At 37.8% G+C, this 24,190-nt stretch overlaps 2 protein-coding genes across 3 annotated transcripts in view; one reads left to right on the top strand and one right to left on the bottom strand.

Annotated features, from left to right (window-relative positions):
* Positions 1-24,190, bottom strand: part of TMEM225 (transmembrane protein 225) — a 68,002-nt gene that overhangs the window by 24,838 nt on the left and 18,974 nt on the right. The window lies entirely within an intron of this gene.
* OR6M1 (olfactory receptor family 6 subfamily M member 1) lies at positions 9,017-9,958 on the top strand. Its single transcript, XM_010967206.2, has one exon. The coding sequence runs from the start codon at positions 9,017-9,019 to the stop codon at positions 9,956-9,958; it is 942 nt and encodes a 313-aa protein (XP_010965508.2).

Genomic DNA, 24,190 nt, shown 5'->3' with positions numbered 1-24,190 from the left:
CATGTGGAGAAAGGCATGCTTGAAGACCATAAAATCAAAGGTGTGTGGGAAGAGATGAAAAGGCTTTGAGCCACATCAGATGCAAAGAATTATAGGCAAGGTCCAGAGGAGGCAATTCAGCCATAAAGAAAATAACATGCTCTGGATTATACTACTGGACCATCTCACATACAGAGTAGGATGGATTAAAGTCCTGAACTGAAGTCAGAAAACCTAAATTTTAAGCCTGGCTATCACTTTTTTTTATCAGGTGGCAGCCTATCTGAAGCTTAGCTTCTGATCTGTAAAGTGGGGAATATAGTTCATCCTTTTCTTTTTCCCTTTTTTAGTTAAAGTCGGATTATCAAAAATAGTCTAAGTCATGCAAACACATCTAATTCAAAGTGAACACTGTTTACTGGTGTTTTCAGGATTTGCAAGATGATTCAAATCATCTCTGACAGCTAAATACTGTAGATAATAATAATGGATAAGTAACAAAAACAGGAAGAGGAGTAATATAACCCTAGTTTGTACATGTACTTAAATATGTACATATGTCATTTAATAATTATTAATTATTAACTCTTAATAATTATGAGCTGATATTATGATCTCCTTTTTATAAATGAGAAAACTGAAGTTCACAGAGGTTAAGCATCTTGCCCCAAACTACACAACTAGTTTTGAATATATGTATACAGATATATGTGAACTCCAGTCTATGTTAGCAGTTCACTGTATCATGAAATGGGAAGCAAGTTAAGCAGGGGAAACATGGAGACATAAAATTAACATGGAACTTACCTACTTTTTCTGAGACAAGAGCATCCCTGCCAGTTCTAATTATATGGAAAACCTGCAGATCAGGGACTATCAGGAAGAATGAGAGTAGATTCTAAGAAGCAACTGGTTTGAAAGGAAAACCAATTATTCAGAGACAGTAATTGACAATGAGTCTAGACTAATTGTCTGTAGCAACTGGACAATGTGACCATCGTCTACAGAAGAATTAGTATCCTAGGATTCACCAGCTGAGGGTAAATAAAAGCAGAAAAGGAATCAAGTTAGCTTAAGTAAAATGGGTATTTATTATAACAATAATCAAGAATACCACACGAAACCCCATGAGATAATAAACAGTAAGACCTGCTAAGGGACTAGAATCAGGAACTAGAAATCCTTAAAAATCCATGGGCTGGCACTCTCTTCCCTCTATATCTGGATCTCTAAATCTGTAAGTCATTTGATGTTTGTATTGTTTTTTTCCCAAATATCTTGTGGTCGGCTGAATGAACACCCCCAAAGATATCCAGGACCTAATCCCCGATACCTGTGAATCTAAGTAACATATAAAGTATATATGATAGGGAGATTTTGCAGATGTGATTAAAGATTTAGAGAGGGAGGGAGAGAGATTTTCCTAGATTACCCAGGCTGGATCTAATTGTATCCCAAGTGTCATATCAGAGAGGTAGAGGGAGATTTTACCACACAGAAGAAGGTAACGTGATTTGATGGAAGCAGAGATTTGACGATGCTATGCTGCTGGCTTTGAAGATGGAAGAAGGAGCCAAAAGCCAAGGAATGCACATCCAAAAGCTGGAAAAAGCATAGAAATGGGTTCTTTCTCCCCTAGAGCCAACGGCATGGCCCAGATGACACACAGATTTAGACCCAGTGAAACTGACTTTGGATTTCTCTCCTCCAGAACTGTAACAGAATACGTTGGTGTTGTTTGGAGCTAACAAGTTTGTGGTAATTTGCTATAGCAGTCACAGTGAACAAATACATACCTGAGTAATGTTTCTCTCTCTCTGCACACTATTTTTTCCACTTCTGTGTGCACATGGAAGATAATGGCTGCTTCAGTCCTTCACAAATATTTGTATATTTCAATCACAGGTATAGTCAATATATGTGCAAGTATATATATTGAATATACTTAAATATATTGAGATACATATATAATTTACATGGGTATATATTTTAAATTATCTGAGTTCTAAATCCAAATTCCTGGAAGGAGGATCTGATTGCTCCAATTAGTTACATAGTCTTACCAAATGAAAAGAAAGTTAAGGAACTCCAATTGCAAATCCATCAACAGTCCATCCCAAACAGGTGTTTCAGGAACAAAGCTATCATATTTTAGGAAACATGCTAAGCATTGCTACTTCTTCTTTCAAGCACTAATCCTCGGGAAGTCGATGACCTTTAACCCCAGGCACAGCTAACTAAAATGCTGAGCACTTACCATGTGCCAGATAACCTGCTTTGAAAGCTTCCATGGTTCATTTTATGTCAGTTTTAGATAATCCTACAGTGAGAATAACATCCCCATTTTATGGATAAGTTAACTGAGGAGTTGAGAGAATAAATCACTGTCGCAAAGTCACTCAGCTAGTAAGTGGAGTCAAACCAAGAACTATCTGACTTCAAAACCCATGCTCTTAATTCCTACACAATACTGCTTCCCTTTGTTGTAAAACCTGCAGTAAAAATATTTGTGGTGAGTGTCTCCCACAGAAAAAGATTATCAAGTCAAATGAGTGGAGGAGGAGGGCTGTAGAGAGCATCCCACTCAAACATTTCTCTTTGTACATGAGGCAACTGAGGCCCAGATGAGGTAGGATTTTCAAAATCTAGGGAGATTAAAAAAAAAAAATCTAGGGAGATTATGGTGAAAAAAGAATATGAAAATGAATATATGTATGTTCAAATGAAGTATTATGCTGTACCAGAAGTTAACACATTGTAAAATGACTATACTTCAATTTAAAAAATATACTTATACAGACAAGAATTAATTAAATTTAAAAAAGGAAAAAAAGAAAAAATAAAGAGATCAGTTAAGGGAAACAAATCTAGGGAGTAAGAGAGTCAAAACCGGAACCAGCCATCCTGTTTGCCAATTTAATATTATTTGCCGCATGGCATCTAGCCTCCCAGTTCAGTCCACACTTACCAAACACTTATTAAATGTTTGGAGACCGTTCTATAAATATAACACAGAATATAACTGATTATAACAAATCCCATACAATGAGTCATAAGATTGTTTGTGGAGCTGGGAGAGGGAAAATTCAGGAAAACACTAATATAAATTTTTGTCGAAGTCCATGCACTTGTTATAAAATAGCACCCTTGGCTTGCAGATGACAACATTCGCTCTGAAGCCCAGACCACCCTCTCATATTTTTCCCCATTAGATGAGGCTCTTTAAAAATTAAGTATCATATTGTAAATGGTTAAGAACAGGGGATTTGTTTTAGGTTTTGGGGGCTAGGGCACTTAAGTCATGAGCATGGGGGAGAAAAAAAGTTTACATGGCAATTATTATTTAAAGGCAATCAGGAAATGTCATTCTATACAATGTATCTGTATTTCCATTTATTATTTCTTACATATTTTCATTTTAGAGGTGTTCATTCCACTGCAAGGACCTGTATATTCTCAATCAACCTCTCTCTCCCCTTCTTCTCCCTCTTCTTTTGGCTTTCTTTCTCTCTTTGTAGAAATACATATATTTTATATTTTCACACAGAAAAATATATTTTTAAATATTACTTATATTTTCAGACAGAAAGGTTGATAAGGAGAAAATGGGGTCATCTATAGACTGGAGGGCTGAATGAGGCCATGGAGAGAATGTACAGGAACCAAGAACAGTGAATGGGGACAGTAGGGTCCAGCATTGATACCTGGGGGTTTGGGATTTCAGAGATTGAGTAATTCTATGTAATAGCAAAATCTAGTTATAAAAAAGGAGTTAATGATGTAAGAGGACTGCAGGTGATATTCATTGATCGTAAGGTTAAGAAATTCAAATTCTAGCATCTTTTATGAGCTATTTACATAGATATGACGGTTTCTCAGAATAACAGACATTCTTAGGATGAAACAGACCACGAACCACAGAAAAAGTCTTTACTAACTGTGTCCCCAATGACTTCATGTTTTCAAATTCAATTTAAAAAGCTCCCCCATCCTTGTCTTATTTGAAGGCCCTATGCCAGTTGCTTACTTCTTTCTTGAAACTCATTAGGCAATAAATGACAGAAACAAAGAAAACTACAAGATTGTGTAATATGAGCTTTGGAGAAATTTTATCCAAAGCCAGAAGAAAGTGGACATTGGGAGCAAAATAACACTGCTCCCAACGGCAAATACGAAAGAGCCTGTCCCTCCAGCCCTGCAGCCCTCACCCTCGGGTACAGGGAAAGGAGGATGCACAAGCTCACTCGAAAGAGACTCAGCATCCTCAAATAAAAGTCAGATTGATGTTAAGATAAAAAGTACAGCATTTTTAGTTCAGAGAAGAAGGTTTTTTTTTAAATTCTTACCAACAAGGGGAGGGTATAGCTCAGTGGTAGAGTGCATGCTCAGCATGCATGAGGTCCTGGGTTCAATCCCCAGTACCTCCATTAAAATAAATAATTTTTTTAAATTCTTATTGAAAAAAATCTACATATCAGAGAATACAGTGAAAGTGTATGGCAACCTTTGTGACTGTGAGAGAGAAGAGGATGGAATAACAGTTGAACAGGGCTGAGTTCAGTATGAAGGCTTGTCTTTTTGAACAAGAACAGGACAGGGATGAGAAAAGTGGGTTTTGCTATGACTATATTTTTATCTGAATTTTTAAGAAAATCTATGCCAATATAGACAGAGGCACTACATGGTATCTGAAACTCTAGAATATTCATGGAGAATATTTCCTACTGTATCAATAACTTAAGAAGGATGAAAAATTTTTTGTTTTTAGCTTCTTCGTAGATTTTTAAAAAGTATTATTTTTCCTTTAAATGGATAAAGCAAAATACCTGAGGAAATCCCCAAGGAGCCCCTAACAGGTCTATTTGGCACCTTCTAAAACTTTGTAATTGTGATTAGGAAGTTCAGAACCAACATTCTTTTATAACAATATTTTTAATTAACTTCTTTTGACCCATATCCCCAAGAGCTGTTCTCCTCTAAATCTCTAAGGCAAATTAGTCCATGAAAAGTATAGTTCATCCACTTAGGGGAAAAAAATGAATATGAGAAAGGAAGCTTTATTTTATAAAGAAATGGAAAGGATTAACTTTTTTCTTTTTTATTTCAAGTCACCTTTAATCTGGTGATTTAGAGGATTCAAGACCACTGAGTAAAAGCTCCAATGGAAAGATTAATATTCTAGTAACCATGAAGGTGGAATGAGATACCAAAAACTGAACTGAGTTCCCTTCGCTGACCATCACTTGTGAGGATGATGAAAGGACTCTGCAACAGCCACGGCTGGATGAGTAGCCATAGCTGTATGGGATTCTACATCTAAAACATCTCAGTTACTAAATAATTTAAATGGTTGAGAATTAACCAGAGAGAAACTATATAGCCTTCCTGCATGGGGGAAAATACCTGAGAATCAAGAATCAGTGATAATCTGGCATAAATTTCTTAAGCAACATCCGAGATCTACTGTAATACTGCTATGACTGACTTATTCCTGCAACTTTGTCAGGCCACTTAACACAACTACCACGCACTCTATCTGCAAAAACCAGACTCTAGAATCTGTGTGGTGCTGAACTCATTGGGATGTCAGAGAGGATTTCTAGATCATGGAGGTGTTTTTAAGGGATGTTATGGTGGAAAAGGTTAGTATTTTGTCCATAAGGTCAGTACATGAACGTGTATTTGGAAATTACAAAGACAGAGTTTTCCATTCCAGGTAAGAGCTTTTCATTTAGCCAGTGCGAAAGCAAGATAGTCATTTCCCAAGCACTGAAGTTAGCCAAGCGATGGCTGGGTGGCCACATGGTGACATTGGGGTCAAATGGTTCAGTGACCTCATAAGGTTTACTTTATCGTTAGGGGAGATTTCTATGAGCTAGAAATAAAAATAGAACTGGCAAAAAAAAAAAAAATTCGAAGTGAAGTGTTTAGAATTAATTCACGCACACATAATAATCGAAGTTTGAGCCTTTTCCTGTGTCTGCATGTTAAAAACATTTTGGGAGATTTTCCATCATCTATACAACTGCTGAGATGTAAGTATACCTTTTCACGTATGTTTTATTTATTAATATATCATTTTGTTAAATTAATTTCTCTGTGTATAGTCTCTCTGATTTCTCAATATTCTTAGTGGAGTCAGATGCCAATCTGGGGAATTCAGATAAATATGCATTAAAAATATTCCTCAGTTACAAATTAAACTTTTCATAATTTATTGTTATTTATTTAGATAAGAAGCAATTAGCTCTAGTTGTTCATCTCCTAGAAGTTCATCACAGTCCTTTTTGAATGGAGCCATACTTTTCAGCAAGAATCTATTAAATACTGTCACACATATGTTTTAATTTAAACCTCACAGCAGCTCATTTCGAAAGTTACGATTATCTTCGTTTCTCAGATGAAGACGCTATGACTCAGCTGAAAAACTGAATCTAAAATAACAAAGATAAAAGTGAGAAAAAACTGGGACTGGAACCCAGTTTTTCTAATTTCTCACATTAATCTAATTAATACTTGAATCTTAAAACGTGGGGTGTCATTTGCCTGTTGAACCACCTCTTGGAAATAGTAATACACAATACACTCAAAAACGACAGCAGAATGCCTCATGCAGACAGTTCATACGAGAGTTCAGGCGCAATTGTACTCGTGTACGTAGCTATGATTGGCCACTTCTGCACAGTAACTTACAGTCATTTGGGAGATTGATTACTAGGGAATAAAAGAAGCTAGAATCTCTGAGGTGGGGAAGCATATTGAAAAGCAACTGGGAGCAGGACTCTGAGACACTGAATGGACCTTATAAAGGTGTAATCCACATTCTAATTTTTCAGACAAGAAAATGGAAGCTCAGAACATAAAAAAAGACTTTTTCTAAAAAGCACAGCTGCTTAATCTTTGGAAGCATCAGCTATCCAGTCCTGAGGTATGATACGGAGCTATTTATTAGCTCAGAAAAAGAGCCCACAAAAGCAATCTGGAGTGATTTTTAGATTATCAGCTGCTCTAGCAAGGTAAAATTGAGTAAGATCAAGTGTTTCTTGGATTTTTCTATTATGATAGAAACAGTGAGAACAAATATCGTATTATAAATAAGAGTATTCTGAGAAATAATAAGATTAACTGCACGAAGACTTATGCACAATAATATTTATTTGATTATTATTTATATAAGCAAGAAATGTTGATCCACTAAGCAGCTGGCTAAATATATCATAGTCCAATCCATAGAGTCAAGCTGTATGACCTTTAATGATTCTTTTTTTTAAAACATTTTTTATTGAGTTATAGTCATTTTACAGTGTTGTGTCAAATTCCAGTGTAGAGCACAATTTTTCAGTTATACATGAACATACATATATGCATTGTCACATTTTTTTTCGCTGTGAGCTACCACAAGATCTTGTATATATTTCCCTGTGCTATCCAGTATAATCTTGTTTATCTATTCTACATATGCCTGTCAGTATCTACAAATTTTGAACTCCCAGTCTGTCCCTTCTCACCCGACCTTTAATGATTCTGTAAAGGAAAATCTGGGAGGTGTTAGATGTGTCTGTTACCCTGACTGTGACAATGATACCCTGGCTGTTTGCATATGCCCAAATTCATCAAATTGTACACATTAAATACGTGCATTTCTTTGGATATCAATTATACTCCGAAAAAGCTGTTTTTAATAAAATGATAGTGTAGATTTCTACACAATGGAAAGATGATGATTATTACAAGAGAAAAGAAAAATAAGGAAAAACTAATTAATAAATATTGTTAGTAATTTATTTTAGATACATATATATGTAATCAGAACTTTGAAAGAGCCTGGAAATACATACATCAAAATGTTGTCACTGTATCTCTAACAGGTTTAACTACAGATAATTAATTTTTTGCATTTGCATCTTCTAATATATTTGAAAAATGTGTTTTTGTAATAGGAAAAGCTTCAAATAAAAAATGAGATAAGAAGGCAATTTTTTTTGTCTTGGAGAAGGGGCCGGAGGGGAGATGGGAAAAGGGAAGTAAGCGGACCAGCTGTAGCTTATTCTCTAAGGAGGGGCTCAGGTCAGAGCTCAAGAGTGGACTGTTCTTAACCTGAAATGGGGAAATCTGTGCAGAAGAACCACTTCTCAGATAATAGGAGAAAGTACAAACTGGATGATCTTGATGTGCAGTTTTATGATTTCAGCTGATCAAGTAAATGGGGTAAGTTGAATTGCCTCTGCTTTACCTTGCGTGTATAATTTGTACCTCTGATTTTATCACATGGTATAATGTCCTCTTAAATAATCAGTCAGATATATGGTACATGTATTACACACTGCACAGAACATGCAAGGAGTAGGTTTTGGACACAGAGCATCACCTAATAACAAGACACCCATGATTCCCTTTTGATGTTTCAGCTAAATTGATCAGTAGGGCCACAAGCCATTGTTCCTTTTAGCCATTCCTGGTCTGTTTCCTCAGATCTATATCTGCTAGGAAAAGATTCTAGAAACTGGGAGACTCTGGAGATCACCAAATACTGGAAAAAAGAAATCAACCTTTACCTCTTACTAATGGCAGGTCACTAATGTCAATCGCCAAAGTGACAGAAAATTTGTTATAGAAAAGGATAGAAAGGATTTGAAAGGATTTCCCTTTCAGTGACTCTAAACTTCCGAGTAAGAGTAAGGAGTTCTAATTAAAGCGTGTCAGTGCTTTAGCACACTTTCAGCTGGGAAAATGAAGCTGGACAAGTTGAAAAGAACAGAAGTTTCATTGATTGAGAAGAAAGCTTAGAGGTTTCGTATTTTTTTAATTCAGTCTTATCTCTTCATTTTACAGAAACATTTTTGTCTAAATGATATTTTGACTTTCCTAAGTTTGCACCGTAATGACCTTCAGATCAAGGAATATATCCTAGGAGTTATTTCCCAATATTAGGTGCTCTCCATAATACATGTTCTACAGATGTTTATAAAATCACCTTCTAGGCTGATTTCCTTCTTGTTTCTTCAGGGAGGCCCGCTGTCCGCACCTAAGAGTGGCCATGGGAAACTGGAGCATGGTGACTGAATTCACCCTCACTGCCCTCCCAGCCCTCCTGGAGCTCCGAATAGCCCTCTTCGTGGTTCTCTTGCTGACTTACACACAAACAGCAGTGGGAAACATTATCATCATCTCCCTCATATGGACTGATAATCGCTTCCAAACCCCAATGTACTTCTTCCTCAGTAATCTGTCCTTTCTGGACATTTTGTACACAACTGTTGTTACCCCGAAGTTGCTAGCCTGCCTCCTAGGAGAGAAGAAAAACATATCCTTTGCTGGCTGCATCACGCAAACGTATTTCTACTTCTTTCTGGGGACAGTGGAATTTATCCTCCTAGCGGTGATGTCCTTTGACCGCTACGTGGCCATCTGTAACCCCCTGCGCTACATCGTCATCATGAACAGCAAGGTCTGTCTCCAGCTGGTTCTGGGCTGCTGGGTGGGGGCCTTCCTCTCTGTGTTGGTACCAACTGTAGTAGTGACAAGGCTACCCTACTGTAGCAAAGAAATTAATCATTTTTTCTGTGATATTGCCCCACTTCTACAAGTGGCCTGTAGAGATACTCGCCTCATTGAGAGGATAAACTTTCTCCTGTCTGCCCTTGTCATCCTGAGCTCGCTGGCATTCACCACCTGGTCCTACACCTACATCATTTCTACCATCCTGCGCATCCCCTCGGCCCAAGGACGTCAGAAAGCTTTTTCCACCTGCGCCTCTCACATCACCGTCGTCTCCATTGCCTACGGGAGCAACATCTTTGTGTATGTGAGACCCAATCAGAACCAGTCACTGGACTTTGACAAGGTAGCTGCTGTCCTCATTACCGTAGTGACCCCCCTGCTGAACCCTTTTATTTATAGCTTGAGGAATGAAAAGGTGAAAGAAGTGTTGAGAGAGGCAACGAACAGAGTCATGTCCCTGATACTAAGGAAAACCTGACGTTAGCATTTAGTACATCAGGCAACGTTTCTTACCTTCAGCACATTCATTCTGCATAAACACTGTGCCACGCTGGTTTGTCAGAAACCAGAGACTAGGTCAGCAGGATGAGAAATGCCCATACCAAACTGAAATGAAATTCTGCTTACGTCTGAAAAAAAAAAACTAACCCATGAACCGTCTGGTATATTCACAGCTTAGAATTATGAAACGTTACCTGACAGGAATTCAGAGGTCTCCAAATCTAGTTTTGGCTAAATCAGTTTATTTTCCAGGTGACTTTGACCATTTCAGAACGTAGCCTCCATGTCCCCATCTCTGAATGAAATAAAGTTATCACTACTTGTATTGAGACACGTAAGTTAGAGAATTTTAACTTCTTGAGAGGCACTCGAACAGTTCAAGAGACTCAGTATTCCCCTCTGTGAGCCAGATCAAGTAAATATGATGTGAGGTGTGAGGGGGAAAGAGGTGAGATTCAGGATGGTATCAAGCCTCTGGCTATAAACCTCAGTGAGAGGTGGAGATAATTGATGAGAAAAGAAACACAGGAAGGGCAGGTGAGTGGTGGACCTGTTGAGTTCCTGGAGGATGTCCAATTGTAAGTTGTCAGCTAGGTTATTATTTGAAGCTTAGGAAAGACATATGTCCTAGAAATATAGTTTAGGAAATCATCCAACATATTAGTGATAATTAAAGCCATAGAAGTGGCAGAGATCACAGGAGGATAACAAAAGGAGACAACCCACAAATTAGATTAAGGATGGGTGACCAATGAGAAGAAAAGCCAGGAGAGTATGAGATCATGAAAGAGGATGAAAGACCAGGGGGAGATAATCCAAGTAGCGTGATAAAGAGTTAAAAGCATCTGTTGCACTTAGTCGCAGCAGATCATGAATGACTTTGGTAAAAGTTCAAAAGAATTTGGGGGTAAAAGCCAAACTACTGTGTAGATATAAAGAAATGAAGGTAGCAGAGTGCGTAGATATAAAGTAATGGAGAAAATAAATACAGACGACACTTTCCAGAATGTGGACTGAGAATATAAGCACTATTGTAATATGAAGGCAACCTGGATTAGAAAAGGTTATTTTCTAACAGGGACAGGTTTGTCTTTTTAAAATATTGATTGGAGGAGTACAGTGGTGGAGAGGGGAGCAGGGAATGAGCAGTATAATGACCTGAGATGGTCAAAAATGACAACAAGAGCACTAGTGGAAGGTTAGCTGTTGGCAGAGGTTTGTAAAAATACTGATAAATAGGAATGAAGGAATGCAGAAGTGGAACCACGCCGGGTAACAACAGGGAGAAAACTGTCAAAAGTGCTTTTCGATGGATGGCCCAAAGTAAACCTTAAGAAGAGACTTGGCACCTAACTCCAGGTAGAAAATGACCAAAGGAAAGGATAACTTCAATAATGTGTGCAGACTAGAGTAAATGAGCTAAATCCATCGGTGAGTAATTTAATACGTCAATGCACACAAGTCAAAGAAAATTACTCCTTCCTTCCTTCATTTACCAAATATTGCTTGAGTGCCTACCATGTACCAACAAACAGAGCAGACAAAAATCTCTGCCCCCAATAAGCTTAAATTATAGTTGGGAGAGCCATGCAGTAAGTAAAATATGGACAGAAAGTATATAAAAATTACACGGTGACAAATTTGTGGAGAAAAATAAAGCAGGGAAAGGGAAGAGGGAGTCTAGGGGCTGGAGTTCCCATTTTAAATAAGCGGTTAAGGAAGCCTTCTCTGAGTCAGGATTTGAGGATGAGAGTGTGAGCCGCGTGGAGAATATCTGCGAGAAGACGATTACAACAAAGTAGAACACAGGCCCTAGGCAAGAGGGAGGGAAGCAAGCCCTCGTGCTGTAGCAACCAGCAGCTGAGAGCAGAGGTCACCGGAGAACCTTGCTGCTGGACTCCAAGGACTGGTGGGAGCACCAAGATGGGGAGTCAAGTTCATCAGCACACTGCACGAGAGCTAACCACCGGAACATCGGACCACACCCTCCCACATTGCTAAGGAATGGATAATTAAGCACAGCCACATACAAGCAGTAAATACCGACTTTCTGTAAGAAAATGTATTCTTAAGTAAAATTATACATGATTTACTCATAGTATCACTTTTATTTCTTTCAATGAACTCCTTTCTTAACAAGTTTTGCAGTTAAAGACTACTTTATATACTTAAAAAAAAAAAAAGAAAGAAACTTCTGAAATAGGGACAGACCAAATGATTTCATTTCTTTGTAGTTTCTAGTTTCTCAAAATCTGGTTCCCAAACCAGCAGCATTCGCATCACCTGGGAACATACCACAAATGCTTGAGGCACACCCTCAGGCCGGCTGCAGCCAAAACACCAGAGATGAAGCCCAGCAATCTGTGTTTTAGCAAGCTTTCCAGATAATACAGAAGCAAGCAAATGTTTGAGAACCATGGACTTACGGAGAGCCAGGCAGGTAATCAGTGACCGAGACACGTATATCCCTGCTCAAGAAAAGCCTTGACTAGACATCGCTGGGAAACTGGCCTTATAGTGTACTCACTATCTGATTTTTTAAATCATAGAGCACACCGTATTATTCATATGATCATTATTTTGATGATTATCTTTATTCCTATCGTTAAGTACTGAATTATATCGGTTAGCTTATTGGTATCAGAATGATTGAGTTCGTTACAAAAACTAAGTCTGTTCCTGTCTGTGGAGAAGTACTTTGCTGGAGTACTAGAGAGAGCTGCTTAAGTACTTTGCTCTTTCTGAGCCTTGGGCACCTGGGAATGAAATAAGGAAGACTTTCAAAACAGAGTTCCCAGCACTTGTATTAAAGGCCAGATTGGTTGGTCCTTTTCTCACTGACCTAAATCGTTTATGATCTAAATCTTCTTTCTGGCTTTTTCTGGCCCGGGGGGGAAGAAAATTTAAAAAGATTTTTTACATGGCTTAATTACGATTGTATGCATGATGGTCATTTTCCTCATAACTCACTATGCTGTCTGGTATTTATTCATAAAAAATATGTTGAGTACACTTACTGAATCCATATAGCAGAGCCTATGAATTTTTATTTTCATTCTGACGTTTACTGTCAGTATGATCGTGGGAAAGTGACTTAGTCTCTCTGTACCTCAGTTTCCTTATCTGTAAAGTGAACTTGATAGTAATTTCTATGCTGTCGGTTATTGTATGATAAACTTAAAAGCACTTATATCGGCTCATCACTGAATAAATATTAGCTATCCCTTTAGGACACTGTATAAAGTTCTATGGGAGGTTCTGAAGATAAAAGGATAAACAGGACATGAACTCTACCCCTAAGTAACTCATATTTTAATTTTTAAAAAATTACATATAAGAAAACATTGTGAATGATATATCTTAAAAATAAAGGCATTAATACTTTAGATTTTGGCCATGATGGAGTAGTAGAGCTTTTATTTAACATTTTGACTTAAGCAAGTAGAAAACACAAAAGTACACGAAGTAACAGTTTTCAGACATCGGACTACACGCAGTGCAGAATTGTAATCACTGAGAGGAGGGAAACAAAGTGAGCCCTACAGTCACCCCAGCTTGCAGGCTGAATGCTGTTTCCAGGCTGCAGCACAGGAACGGAGATACACAGGGGCTGGCAGTGTCTCTGAACTGAACAGAGATCAGAGTTCAGGGAAGCCAGGTGATGTGCGTTTCCAGGGAAGAGGAACAGAGATGGGAGAGGTTCATAGAAAGAGAACTCTGGGCATATGCAAAGGGATCCCCTTGGGATTCTGGCTGATGGTGGGAGATTCGACTTCCAGTAGAACTTGAGCATCATTATATGCTCATTCTAATTTATTAGCATGGTAAATGGCACTCCCCCAGGTGCCATGACAGTTCTGAGGCTGATCATAAAGGTCAAAAAGTGGGCAGTGGCGCAGTTCCTGGAAATCACCACCCCTTCCCCAAAGTAGTTCGAATAACCCTCCTACATACTAGCACGTGAAGTTACCGAGCCCATAAAAACTAACAACCCCACACCTCATGGCCTCTCTCTGGCCTCTGAAATAGGCTGAACTCTGTCTATAGAGTATGTATCTCTCTGAATAAATCTACTTTTACTCAACTATGGTTCACTCTTGAATTCTTTCCTGCATGAAGCCAAGGACCCACACTTGGTGGGGTTCATCTCAGGGACTCCTCTTGCCCCACATTTTTTTCCTGAATCAAAGGTGTAAACCAATCCATGAGAAATCAGTAAGCCAAAAAATTCTCAGTGAGCGCATAGGGATGGAAACAGTGTTTGTTCCCATCAGCCAGACTGGAAAGACCTTTAATAAGTGAGGCATTGGAGTAAGGGGGATAAATTATCCCTATTCCAAAAGAAAACCTAGCTTTTTCTTAAAACAGTTTCAAAGCAATACTTGAAAGGATCCACCTGGTTTACAAGTGACTTCAGTGGCTAGGAGAGCAAAGTCTACCACACTTTAAAAGAATATAAGTAAATCCATGATTTCATTAAAAATGAATGATACCCAGCATGCAAACAAAAATTTTGAGGCATACAAAGAAGCAGGATATTGTTATACATAACCGGGAGGAGATTCATGAAAGGAAACATCTGAGCAGTGTGGACTTGCCTGTCCTACCTGATACAGCAGAGACAAAGAAGAGTAAGACAACATTACAATTTGTGGAAAGGAGATATTCAAGAATGCCTTCAAAGTCTGAAAGTGGTCCAACATGAATTAGAAGAACTTTCTGGACACTATTATATTTACAAATTTAATCTCTAATGTTTCAATAAAATCAATTGTCAGGGAGGAAGAGATTTTCCTCTGCCCTTCTAGGTTCTTCTGGCTGGTCTAAGGAACAGATTGACCTGAGATAGATTAACAGGAGGAAGTCAAACAGAAGTTTGATAACACATATATGGGAGAAACCCAGGAAGAAACCCAGGTAACTTGCCAAAATGGCCAAAGCCCTCACCTTAAAAACCATTTTCAGCTGAAGACAAAAGAGGATGTTGGGGCAGTAGTTTGGGGCTTCAAAGGGGAGGAAAGTAATTCACATGGAGTGGGAAAAGCAAATGTTTGATAAACAAATGTTTGCTGCACCACGGGGAGACAACGGCACCCAGAGCGGACTCTGATCTCTAGGTCCTGTGAGCTTTCCCCACCATGTTCTCATATTCTTGGCAGATATCTCTGGTGATGGCTCTATTCTGGAAACAGGCCCTTTATCTAAATTCTTTAGGCAGCTTAGGGGGAGGTAAAAAGAAAGATTTCTTGAGCCTCCAGTTTCTTAAAAATAATCAGCCTCAAATAATCCTTATGCCAAAGAGACACATTTTGGGGTGGCAAGTTTTGCTTCCCTACACAATCAAATAAAGGTAAAAAGGATTTGATTATAAATTCATCCTGGTGGGAAACTGAAAATCCATTCTCTTAATCTAGTAATTTACCAGGCTTATCCTTACTGCTAGAAATTTTATGCTCTGCCTTTTATATATCTAATCACTTATTTGTTTGTTTGTTTTGATAGCTGAATACCGTAATGAAGTCCTTGATCCTCTTGGAGTTAAATTTGAAAACTGTTTCATTGGTAACATGCTCCAACCACAAGAGGGAGCACCACACACACACACACACACACACACACACACACACACACACACACACACACACACACCTCTCCCCCTCCCCCTCCCCCTAGTTGTTCTGGTGCTTTGGAGGTGATAAGTGAACCAGTAAAAATTTCTGAGTTTAAGAATCTTTGGATTCCCCTTTTTGTATATATATGGCTGGCACAGTAAGAGAAGCCTGGGGTCTCCTACCACTGAAAACAGGCCCTGTTTCCCTATTATAACTCCTACGTTAAGACATTACTGGTATAGGGGAAAGGGGAATGAAGTCCTTATTGCAGGCCTGTGGCTCTAGGTCTTAGGCACAAATGCTCTTTCTTTCCCTGGGGAGCTTTCCACTGGGTTCTTTCTCTGCTTCTTCTTTTCTTTTTTTAATGTTTAATTGCTTTGAAATGTTTACTTTTGATAAACAAATTTTAGACACAAAACGTTTCTACTTGAAAACTCATTTTCAAAAAGTAATTTTATAGAAATGTAAAATAATTTATGTCCATGTCCATTAAAATAACCTAATATCTAAATATTGAAAATGAACATAAATAGAATGAATATTTTTATATATGTGCGTGTACTTTAATCAGTTTTGCTAAAAAATTCATTTTTTCAGTTCATTGTTACTTTTTAAACATTTTAACAATGAAAAATCTATATTTTTTTCAAGGTTGCATTTTTCTTAATTTGAAAAAATAATATGTTCACAGGGAGAGTGACTGAAATACAATTTTTTGTCATGTCTGCATTAAGAAGAGAAGTGCCAAATATGTTCACAAAAATGTTCAAATGCATTAAGATGTTAGGAAATAACAATTATTGAAAACAGAGCTTGCAAACATTAACACATTGAAATTTCTACATACTAAGGCAAGGGAGGAATTGAGCAAACTATAAAATGAGAACTCCTATGGTGTACAAGACTTAGTTTTTAAATTCTTTAAAATTTTAGGGTAATTTTGTGTATATATTAGTTTGATTTTGAGGGACAAATTTCGAGAATTAAAACTATTTAATCTTGGAAAAGACATACATTTTTGAGATTTAAATTGCCATCCAGAAATCTTATATTAATTTTTACTAGCAAATACTGTTTACAGAAACTGCCTCTGACTCAAAAAGTACTCCTGAAAGACTGTAATAGGCCTATAAAGATATAATCTCAGAAAACAAAGTTAGACCAGTAGATATTTATACAAATTAATTAGTAATTAATCAATACTATGCATGCTAAGGGTATTGTGACAGATTGCATTACTTTTCTTGAGCAATTTTTGTGTGTGTGGCAAGAACACTTAACATGAGATCTACCGTGTTAACAAAATTTTAGTGTACAATACAGTGTTGTTAACTACAGGCCCAATGTCCTTTCCTCACTGTGTATTCTTGGCTCCCTTGTCAAAGATCAGTTGAGTGTGTACACATGGGCCTATTTCTTGGCTTTCTGTTTTGTTCCATTGGTCTATATATGTTTTTATGCCATTACCATACTGTTTTGATTACTGTGGCTTTGTAATATATTTTAAAATGAGGACATGTGATGCCTCCAGCATTGTTCTTCTTTCTAAAGTTTGCTTTGGCTATGTAGGGGTCTTCTGTGGTTTCATATAAACTTTAGGATTTTTTTTCTACTTCTGTAAAAAAAAAAAAAAAAAACAAATGCCATTAGGATTTTGATAGGGATTGTAATGAATCTGTAGATCACTTTGGGTAGAGTGGACATTTTAACAATATTACATCTCTAATCCAGGAACATGGGTGCCCCCATTTATGTGTATCTTCTTTAATTTCTTTCATGAATGATTTATAGTTTTCAGTGTACAAGTCTTTCACCACCTTGTGAAGTTTATTTATAAGTGTTTTATTCTTTCTCATGCTATTCTAAATGGGATTGTTCATTTAACTTCCTTTTGGATAGTTTATTGTTAATGAATAGGAATGCAACTGATTTGTGTTTGTTGATTCCCTTCTATGCTTCTTGATGCCATCAGAGTGGGAAGACATCAGGATCAACATCAGAGTGTGGACCTAAGGTGTGAACAGAAGATACTTTCAGTCATGAATCTACCTCCTCTGACAGGCAAGAGGAGCCTTAGCATGTCTCACATCATCCAAACCAGCCCATCAAAGAAATAAACAAGGTAACACAAAGTAAACAGTATACAAAGTAAAAAAGTAAATAGCAAAGTAACAAAGAGCATTCCTTTCTTGGCCTTATGGGCTAGGGCCTCATGGGAGAGGCTGCAGCTGCTGAAGACAGCTGGTCACAAAATTGAGAATTTGGAATCGTGGGTCCCAACCATCTCTCTTTCTATTGATTTCCAACTCAGACACAAATATTAAAATTTGGACAAAAGTGTATGGAGGAAACATGAGTCATTACCATTTTTATTGTTTACAGATTGTGTCCTGAGTAACAGGAACTTAGTGACGAAGACTTTAGAGATAAAGTTTTAAATAGCTGGCATTTGAAAAATTCAGTAAGTCATATAGCAATTTATTTCCAGCTTCCAACCCAGAAGTGTCCTGGTTTTGGAACAGAATCAGATTCACCAAATGGAAGACTGAAATTTCATTTAACAGAGGATGATTTTTAAGAAATTGAAAAACAGAAGTCTTCTACATCAGATGACAAGGAGGTCATACATGAACCAGTTCTATAAACTCATATAAGTACTCTCATTTCCATAAATATCACTAAGGTGTAGGCAACATAACTTGTCACTTGGACCTGGGTCACATGGCATATTGACAAAAAGTCTGACTGTGCTCTCTGTTCTTCATGCATGAGAACACAGTGCCAGAAAGGCACTGGCAGGAGGAATACACAGCTGTCTCTACATATGGACCAAAACTGGGATGGACAGAAATAAGAGCAGCTGACAGGAACAGCTGAGGCTGATGACAAACTGATACGAACTACAGAAGTAACAACCTGACCAGAGATTAACTGTGGGAAACCTGAAATGACAAACTACATTGTGGTTTAGAAATAACTTTTGAATAAGAATCAGGTACCCTGGGTTCCAATCATGGTCCATCCATAAACTGGATCGGTAGCTTCATGCAAGTCACCAAATTTCTATTTTTCTCAGTTGCCTCAATTATAAAATAAGGAGGTTGTGTTTTCGACACTATCAGGGCTTCATCCAAGTGCATAACAGTGCTTCTCAATGTCAGGGAGGGGAAAAGCGCCCCCTCAACCCCTCTTGAGTTCTTGTGGCTGCAGTAACAATAAAATCAGTACAACACAGAGTAACAGGAGAAAAAGATACAAATTTAATTTATGCACACACAGGTCTCATAAATAAGGGACTTAAAAAGTGTCCAAAGAAGGCAGCTTTTATACTTTTTAGACAAATTTGAAAGAAATTGCCAGGACAAAGAAACTTAGGTTTGTGTGCTTAAATTAGTAAGGAATTTAAGCAAAATTTGGGCTTGGGTAATTAATTAGTCAAAAAGTAACAAGATTTGTTTATACAGGCTTCTTGGCCCTGAATTCTCTATCTCTGGTTATAAGGGTATCTTTCTACCTCGCCATACAGAGAGGGCACCTTTCCCAAAGGACATTTATTTCCTGGTTTCAGGGAGACCAAGAGTCAAACTGTTCCTCTTGTATTGGCCATTTCTTGAGTAACTTTATTTCAAAATAATAAACTTGCCGTTAAATCAGATTTTGGGATGGGCTGCCCTTGGCCTCAATGGCAAAGTTAAATATACATTCAAGTTGCTTAAAGAACCTGTTAAAGAGGGGAGGGTGTAGCTCAGTGGTAGACTGTGTGCTTAACATGCAGGAGGTCCTGGGTTCAATCCCCAGTACCTCCATTAAAATAAATACATAAATAAATAAACCTAATTACCTCTCCCTCAAAACAAACCCAAAAAAGTACATAAAAAAAAAAAGAAAGAACCTTTTAAAAATGCAGGTTCTAATCCACCAGGTTCTGAGTGAGGCCCAATGTATTTTATTCACAATAAGCTCCCATCAGATTCAATGTTTTGTTTTTTTGTTTTTTTTTTTTTTTTTGTATATCACACTTTGTGTAGTAAGGGGCTAGAACTTGTTGGTTTGATTTTCCTGGTAGGATCAATCAAAAAGGAAACAGTTAGGTGTCTGATTGGCCCTTTTAAATTACAGGATGAAAGAGGCAAGTGAGTAGAACAGAGATTAGGCCAGGAAATTAGACCAGGACTCCTGCACTACCCAGAATTATAAACAACTGAAACTAGGCTTTACCATGCAAGTTGTGTCAAATATCAGAAGTTATGAGCATTGCTAAGAACTTCTGAGTCTGCGTGGAGCAGCTGCCCTAGGGAAATTTCATTTCTATAGTGGGTTATGCTGCTAATGATAAAAAAAAAAATTGGCAAACCTACAGACAACATCATACTAAACAGGGAAAGCTGAAAGTATTTCCTCTAGGATCAGGTGCCAACAAGCTAGAAGGACTCCAAAATGACACTCATCAGTACCTGTATCCTTGTGGTAGAATGAGCTCCCAAAATGACTGCCATTGGTGTTTATGTCCTAAAGGTGACTCCCAGTTGCTCCTGCCTCTCTGGGTGGTTCTCCAAGTTCAGCAAATGGGTCTGACCCAGGCTCCTTTCAAATTTACTGCCTCTGCACCGGGTCTCAAGGTATGTGAGATTTCTTTTGCACCCTTTAAGGGTGGAGTCTCTCTCCTGCAGCCCTCCGACTTTCCCATATACAAGTCTAGTTCCCTTCAAAGCTAGACATTCTGAGGGCTATCTTCCCAGTACAAGGCTCCCAGGCCGGGGAGCCCAGTGTGGGGCTCAGACCTCTTGATCTTGGGGGAAACCTCTGAAATTGGGATTACCCTCCCATTTTGAGGTCACTTAGGTGGGGGTGTGGGTCTTGACTATATCTCATCTTCACCCCTCCTACCCATCTTATTGCGGTTCCTTCTTTAAATCTGTAAAATACGGAAAATCTTTTCTGCTAGTCTTCAGGTCATTCCCATTGAGAGTTGCTCTATAAATAGTTGTAATTTTCATGTGCCTGTGAGAAGAGGTGAGCTCTGCAATCTTCTCTTAAGTTTTATTTATATAGTTTAGATTCCTGCTGAATCTGTCTTCTGGTGAACTAAATGTTGTAACATTATATAGTGACATTCATAACAGTACATTTGCTTTAAATTTTATTTTATCAGATATAAACAAGGCTTCATTCTTAGTCATTCCAGTTAAAAGTTGTGGCTCAAGACTAAAGAGTTGCTCTAAGAGTAAGGGCAAAATCAAAATAGACCAGCCCATAAAAGGTATATAATCAAATCTCCACTGGTTCAAAGTGATTGGTCAATAATTTGTCTTCCTGATGGAACAAAAATAAATGCTCTTCAGAGAAAGATGAAAGAATCTAGAGTCTCTATAACTTATCTTCCAGTACACAGTGTATATGACAATATGAGCAAAACTCACCAAAAAAAAAAGTGACCTGTACTCAAAATTAAAGGTAATCTATAGAAACTGACTCATCCATGACCCAAACACTGAAGTTAGCAACAGCTTTAAAACAGATACTATAATTACATTATTTTAACTTTAAAAATATGGCCATAATGAATGAACAGATGGGGAAATTTCAACAGAGATATAGAAATACTCAAAAGAACCATGTGGAAACTCTAGAACCGAAAAGCAAAATGTTTGGAATAAAAAAGACATCGGATGGGCTTAATAATAGAATGGCAGAATAAAGGATTGATGACCTTGAAGAGAGCTCAGTAGAACATATTCTATTTAATGAAATACATTTTTTTTAATCAAAGAACGTATAGAACCTCAGTGGCCTCTGGAATAATATCATGTAATAATTATCCCAATTCCATTTAAATTCCAGTACAAGTGGACATTCACTATAAAAATGTCATACAAACTATTTTTAGTTATAAAATTTTATTTAAATAACTGCATTCCTAAATATGACATTCTTATTCCACAGGATCTGAGGGATCAAAATTATTTTCAAAGAGAACTTCAGTTTCTTTGTAAATAGTAAGAAAATAAAAAGAAGTACTTCAAAGAAATGAGACACAGTCTACCTGCATTCCAAACTTCTCTTTCCCAGTTCCTCTTTTTTCTTTAATTTTTGGCCATGACATCATTCCATGACTTACTTTGTAATTACAAAAGTTATTGTGAGATTTGTGTAGCTCAGAATGCTAAAGTGTTTTTGATCTTGGGGTAGGAAGGTGGAGGTGGGGGAGAAGATAGAGGAGTTTAAGATGATTGCCACCTAAAAATCAATCAACATCTTTGATGGCACCCTGCCATCGGGGTTCTTTCCCTCTGTTCAAGTCCCCTCCATGCCTTGTCCCCTGCCAATGTATTTTCTCTGAACTTTACTACAGCCTAAAATACTTCTGTGCACAAACACACAGTTGAAGATAATATAAGGGACACTTGGTAAAACTAAAACTATGTGGTCATTAAAATATTTATTCTGCCCGCAGTCTCATATTTTACCTTCTATAATTGTCTTGGTTTCATCACCTTCTTCACAAGATCCCTAGTACCCTCTCCTTCTCTCCTTATAGTTGCCTATCATGTATTTTAGAAGCAATGTTTATGTTCAAAGTTAAAAAAAAAAAAAAAAGCTCTTCCAAAGCTGTTTGCTTTTTCAACTTTATTACCTGGGAAATTCAATCCAATCACGTCTTGTATGGTCTCAAAGCAAGATCTGAAGATGAAGATTTGGAAAAACAAAACAAAACAAAATAGATGTCCTTCCAAAGCCCCATCACGCTCAAAGCCTGCAGCTGCAGGATAGGCTAGGACAAGCCCAGCTAAGCAGGCTTGTCTGTAGATGTTGATGAGCTGTTTCCAGAGTTGAAGGTTTTTCTTGCCAAGTTCTCAGGGTGCGATTCCTCTCCTGCCAGAACACAAATCCACCCAGAACATCCTCTCCCACCAGTTTTCACTCCTCTCCACTTTCCCCAAACTAGCCACTCTTTCCCTCCCTAAAATTTCATGATTCCTTTCTCTTAATGCTTTTGCTAATTTTCATAGTAAGACTTACTTTTTTTCCCCTTTTCACAACTTTTTTCTAAGTATAAATTAACGCATGGTCATCATAAAAATAATTGAAAAGACATGTAGAAGCACTTCACTTCTCTCACCCAGAGACAACTGATTTTAATTTTTTACTGAGTGGTTCCTTTGGGGTTCAAATCTGTTGGAAAGTCTAATCCCAACAAATGGCTGAGTGAATTGGACAGCCAACAATGACTTTGTATCTTGCACGAAGAGCTCTACAGAGAGACACTGCGATTAAAGGAATGGGGGGCACATTTTAGAAAAAGTTTTGGAAGGCTCCAGGAAACCATGGTCCTATCCAGGTCCATCTACTATGTCTGTACAACATTGACTAAAATAACTTTATCTCCCTATGGTCAGTTTCCATATCTGTATTGTGAACGAAAATACTGCAATACGAATGAAAATACTGCAACCATATCAGTAAACAAAGAATGCTGAAACCAAGTCATCAGCGGCTGCCGCCACCCCTCAGTGAGAACAGGCCTGCAGCCCAGCCTCTGCAGCCCCTCACAATGGTGCCCTCTGAGCGGACTCAGAATAATAAAGGACAAAATAATGGCCCTAGATAGCTAGATGCTTGTCAAAGGAATGAATTCAATGAGCCCAAATGTTTGCTTCCTCCCATACATAGAAAAGCACTAAATTCTTTAACTTGAGATGCCTGGTCTTCTTTAGATAACAAGTGATCTTTTATTGTTCCAACTACCTGGTCTTTGTTGTAAAGCTCCTATATATCCTAGCTCCTCCCCTACCTCTTTGGAGCAGTCAATCTGAGAGGCTGTCATCCCGGCTCCCGCCAAATAAAACGTAACTCTTAATTTATTTCAGTCGACAGTATCATGAAGAGGCTAGACTTGATTAATTTTAGATTTACTTCCACTTCGCATTGTTATTTATTTTCTCTTTGTTCCACCACAATTTGCATTTGACTTTCCTGTACATTTGTGTTTTGTGATTATTTATCTGTGCTCTTCTGTTAAATTGGTAGTCTTATTCTTTGCATCTGCTCAAATTCAGTGTATAGTATCTAATAGATGCTCGATATAGGAAGGAAGGATGGAAGAAAGGAGACTCTTCAGAATACTGAAGACAGTTTTTACCCTGTCAAAGACAGGCTCAGACAAAAGCTTTTAGAAAATAAAAATAAGATTACTTGCAAATTTCACCAGAGAGTCTAGACTTTTGAAGAACTGGCTTACCAGCTAAAAAACACAGCAAAAAAAAAAAAAAATTTACGTTATGAAGTATTGGGGAGAGAAAATTCTTCCTCCTTTTTAGATTCTTCAACTGGTCTAATAATTAAATTGACAAAAGATAGATTAACAGAAGAAAAAACAAATTTAATTACCTGTGTATGGGGCCCCACAAGGACAATGAGACCCAAGGACAAATTGGGCAGTTGAGGCTTATATTCTATTCTGAGCTAAGGAGTGGGATAGGAGCCTGGGGCTTCAAAGGGGAAGAGGGCAATTCACAGGATGAGAAGAGCACTTGTTTAGTAATTAGATGTTTTTCTGCCATACAGATAGGTCATTCAGTTAAAAAGTTACCTCTCTT

This window comes from Camelus bactrianus, chromosome 33 (assembly GCF_048773025.1).
Source record: "Camelus bactrianus isolate YW-2024 breed Bactrian camel chromosome 33, ASM4877302v1, whole genome shotgun sequence".
NCBI classification, from domain to species: domain Eukaryota; kingdom Metazoa; phylum Chordata; class Mammalia; order Artiodactyla; family Camelidae; genus Camelus; species Camelus bactrianus.
Note: the sequence above shows the minus strand (reverse complement) of the source record. Positions and strands in the feature narration are given on the sequence as shown.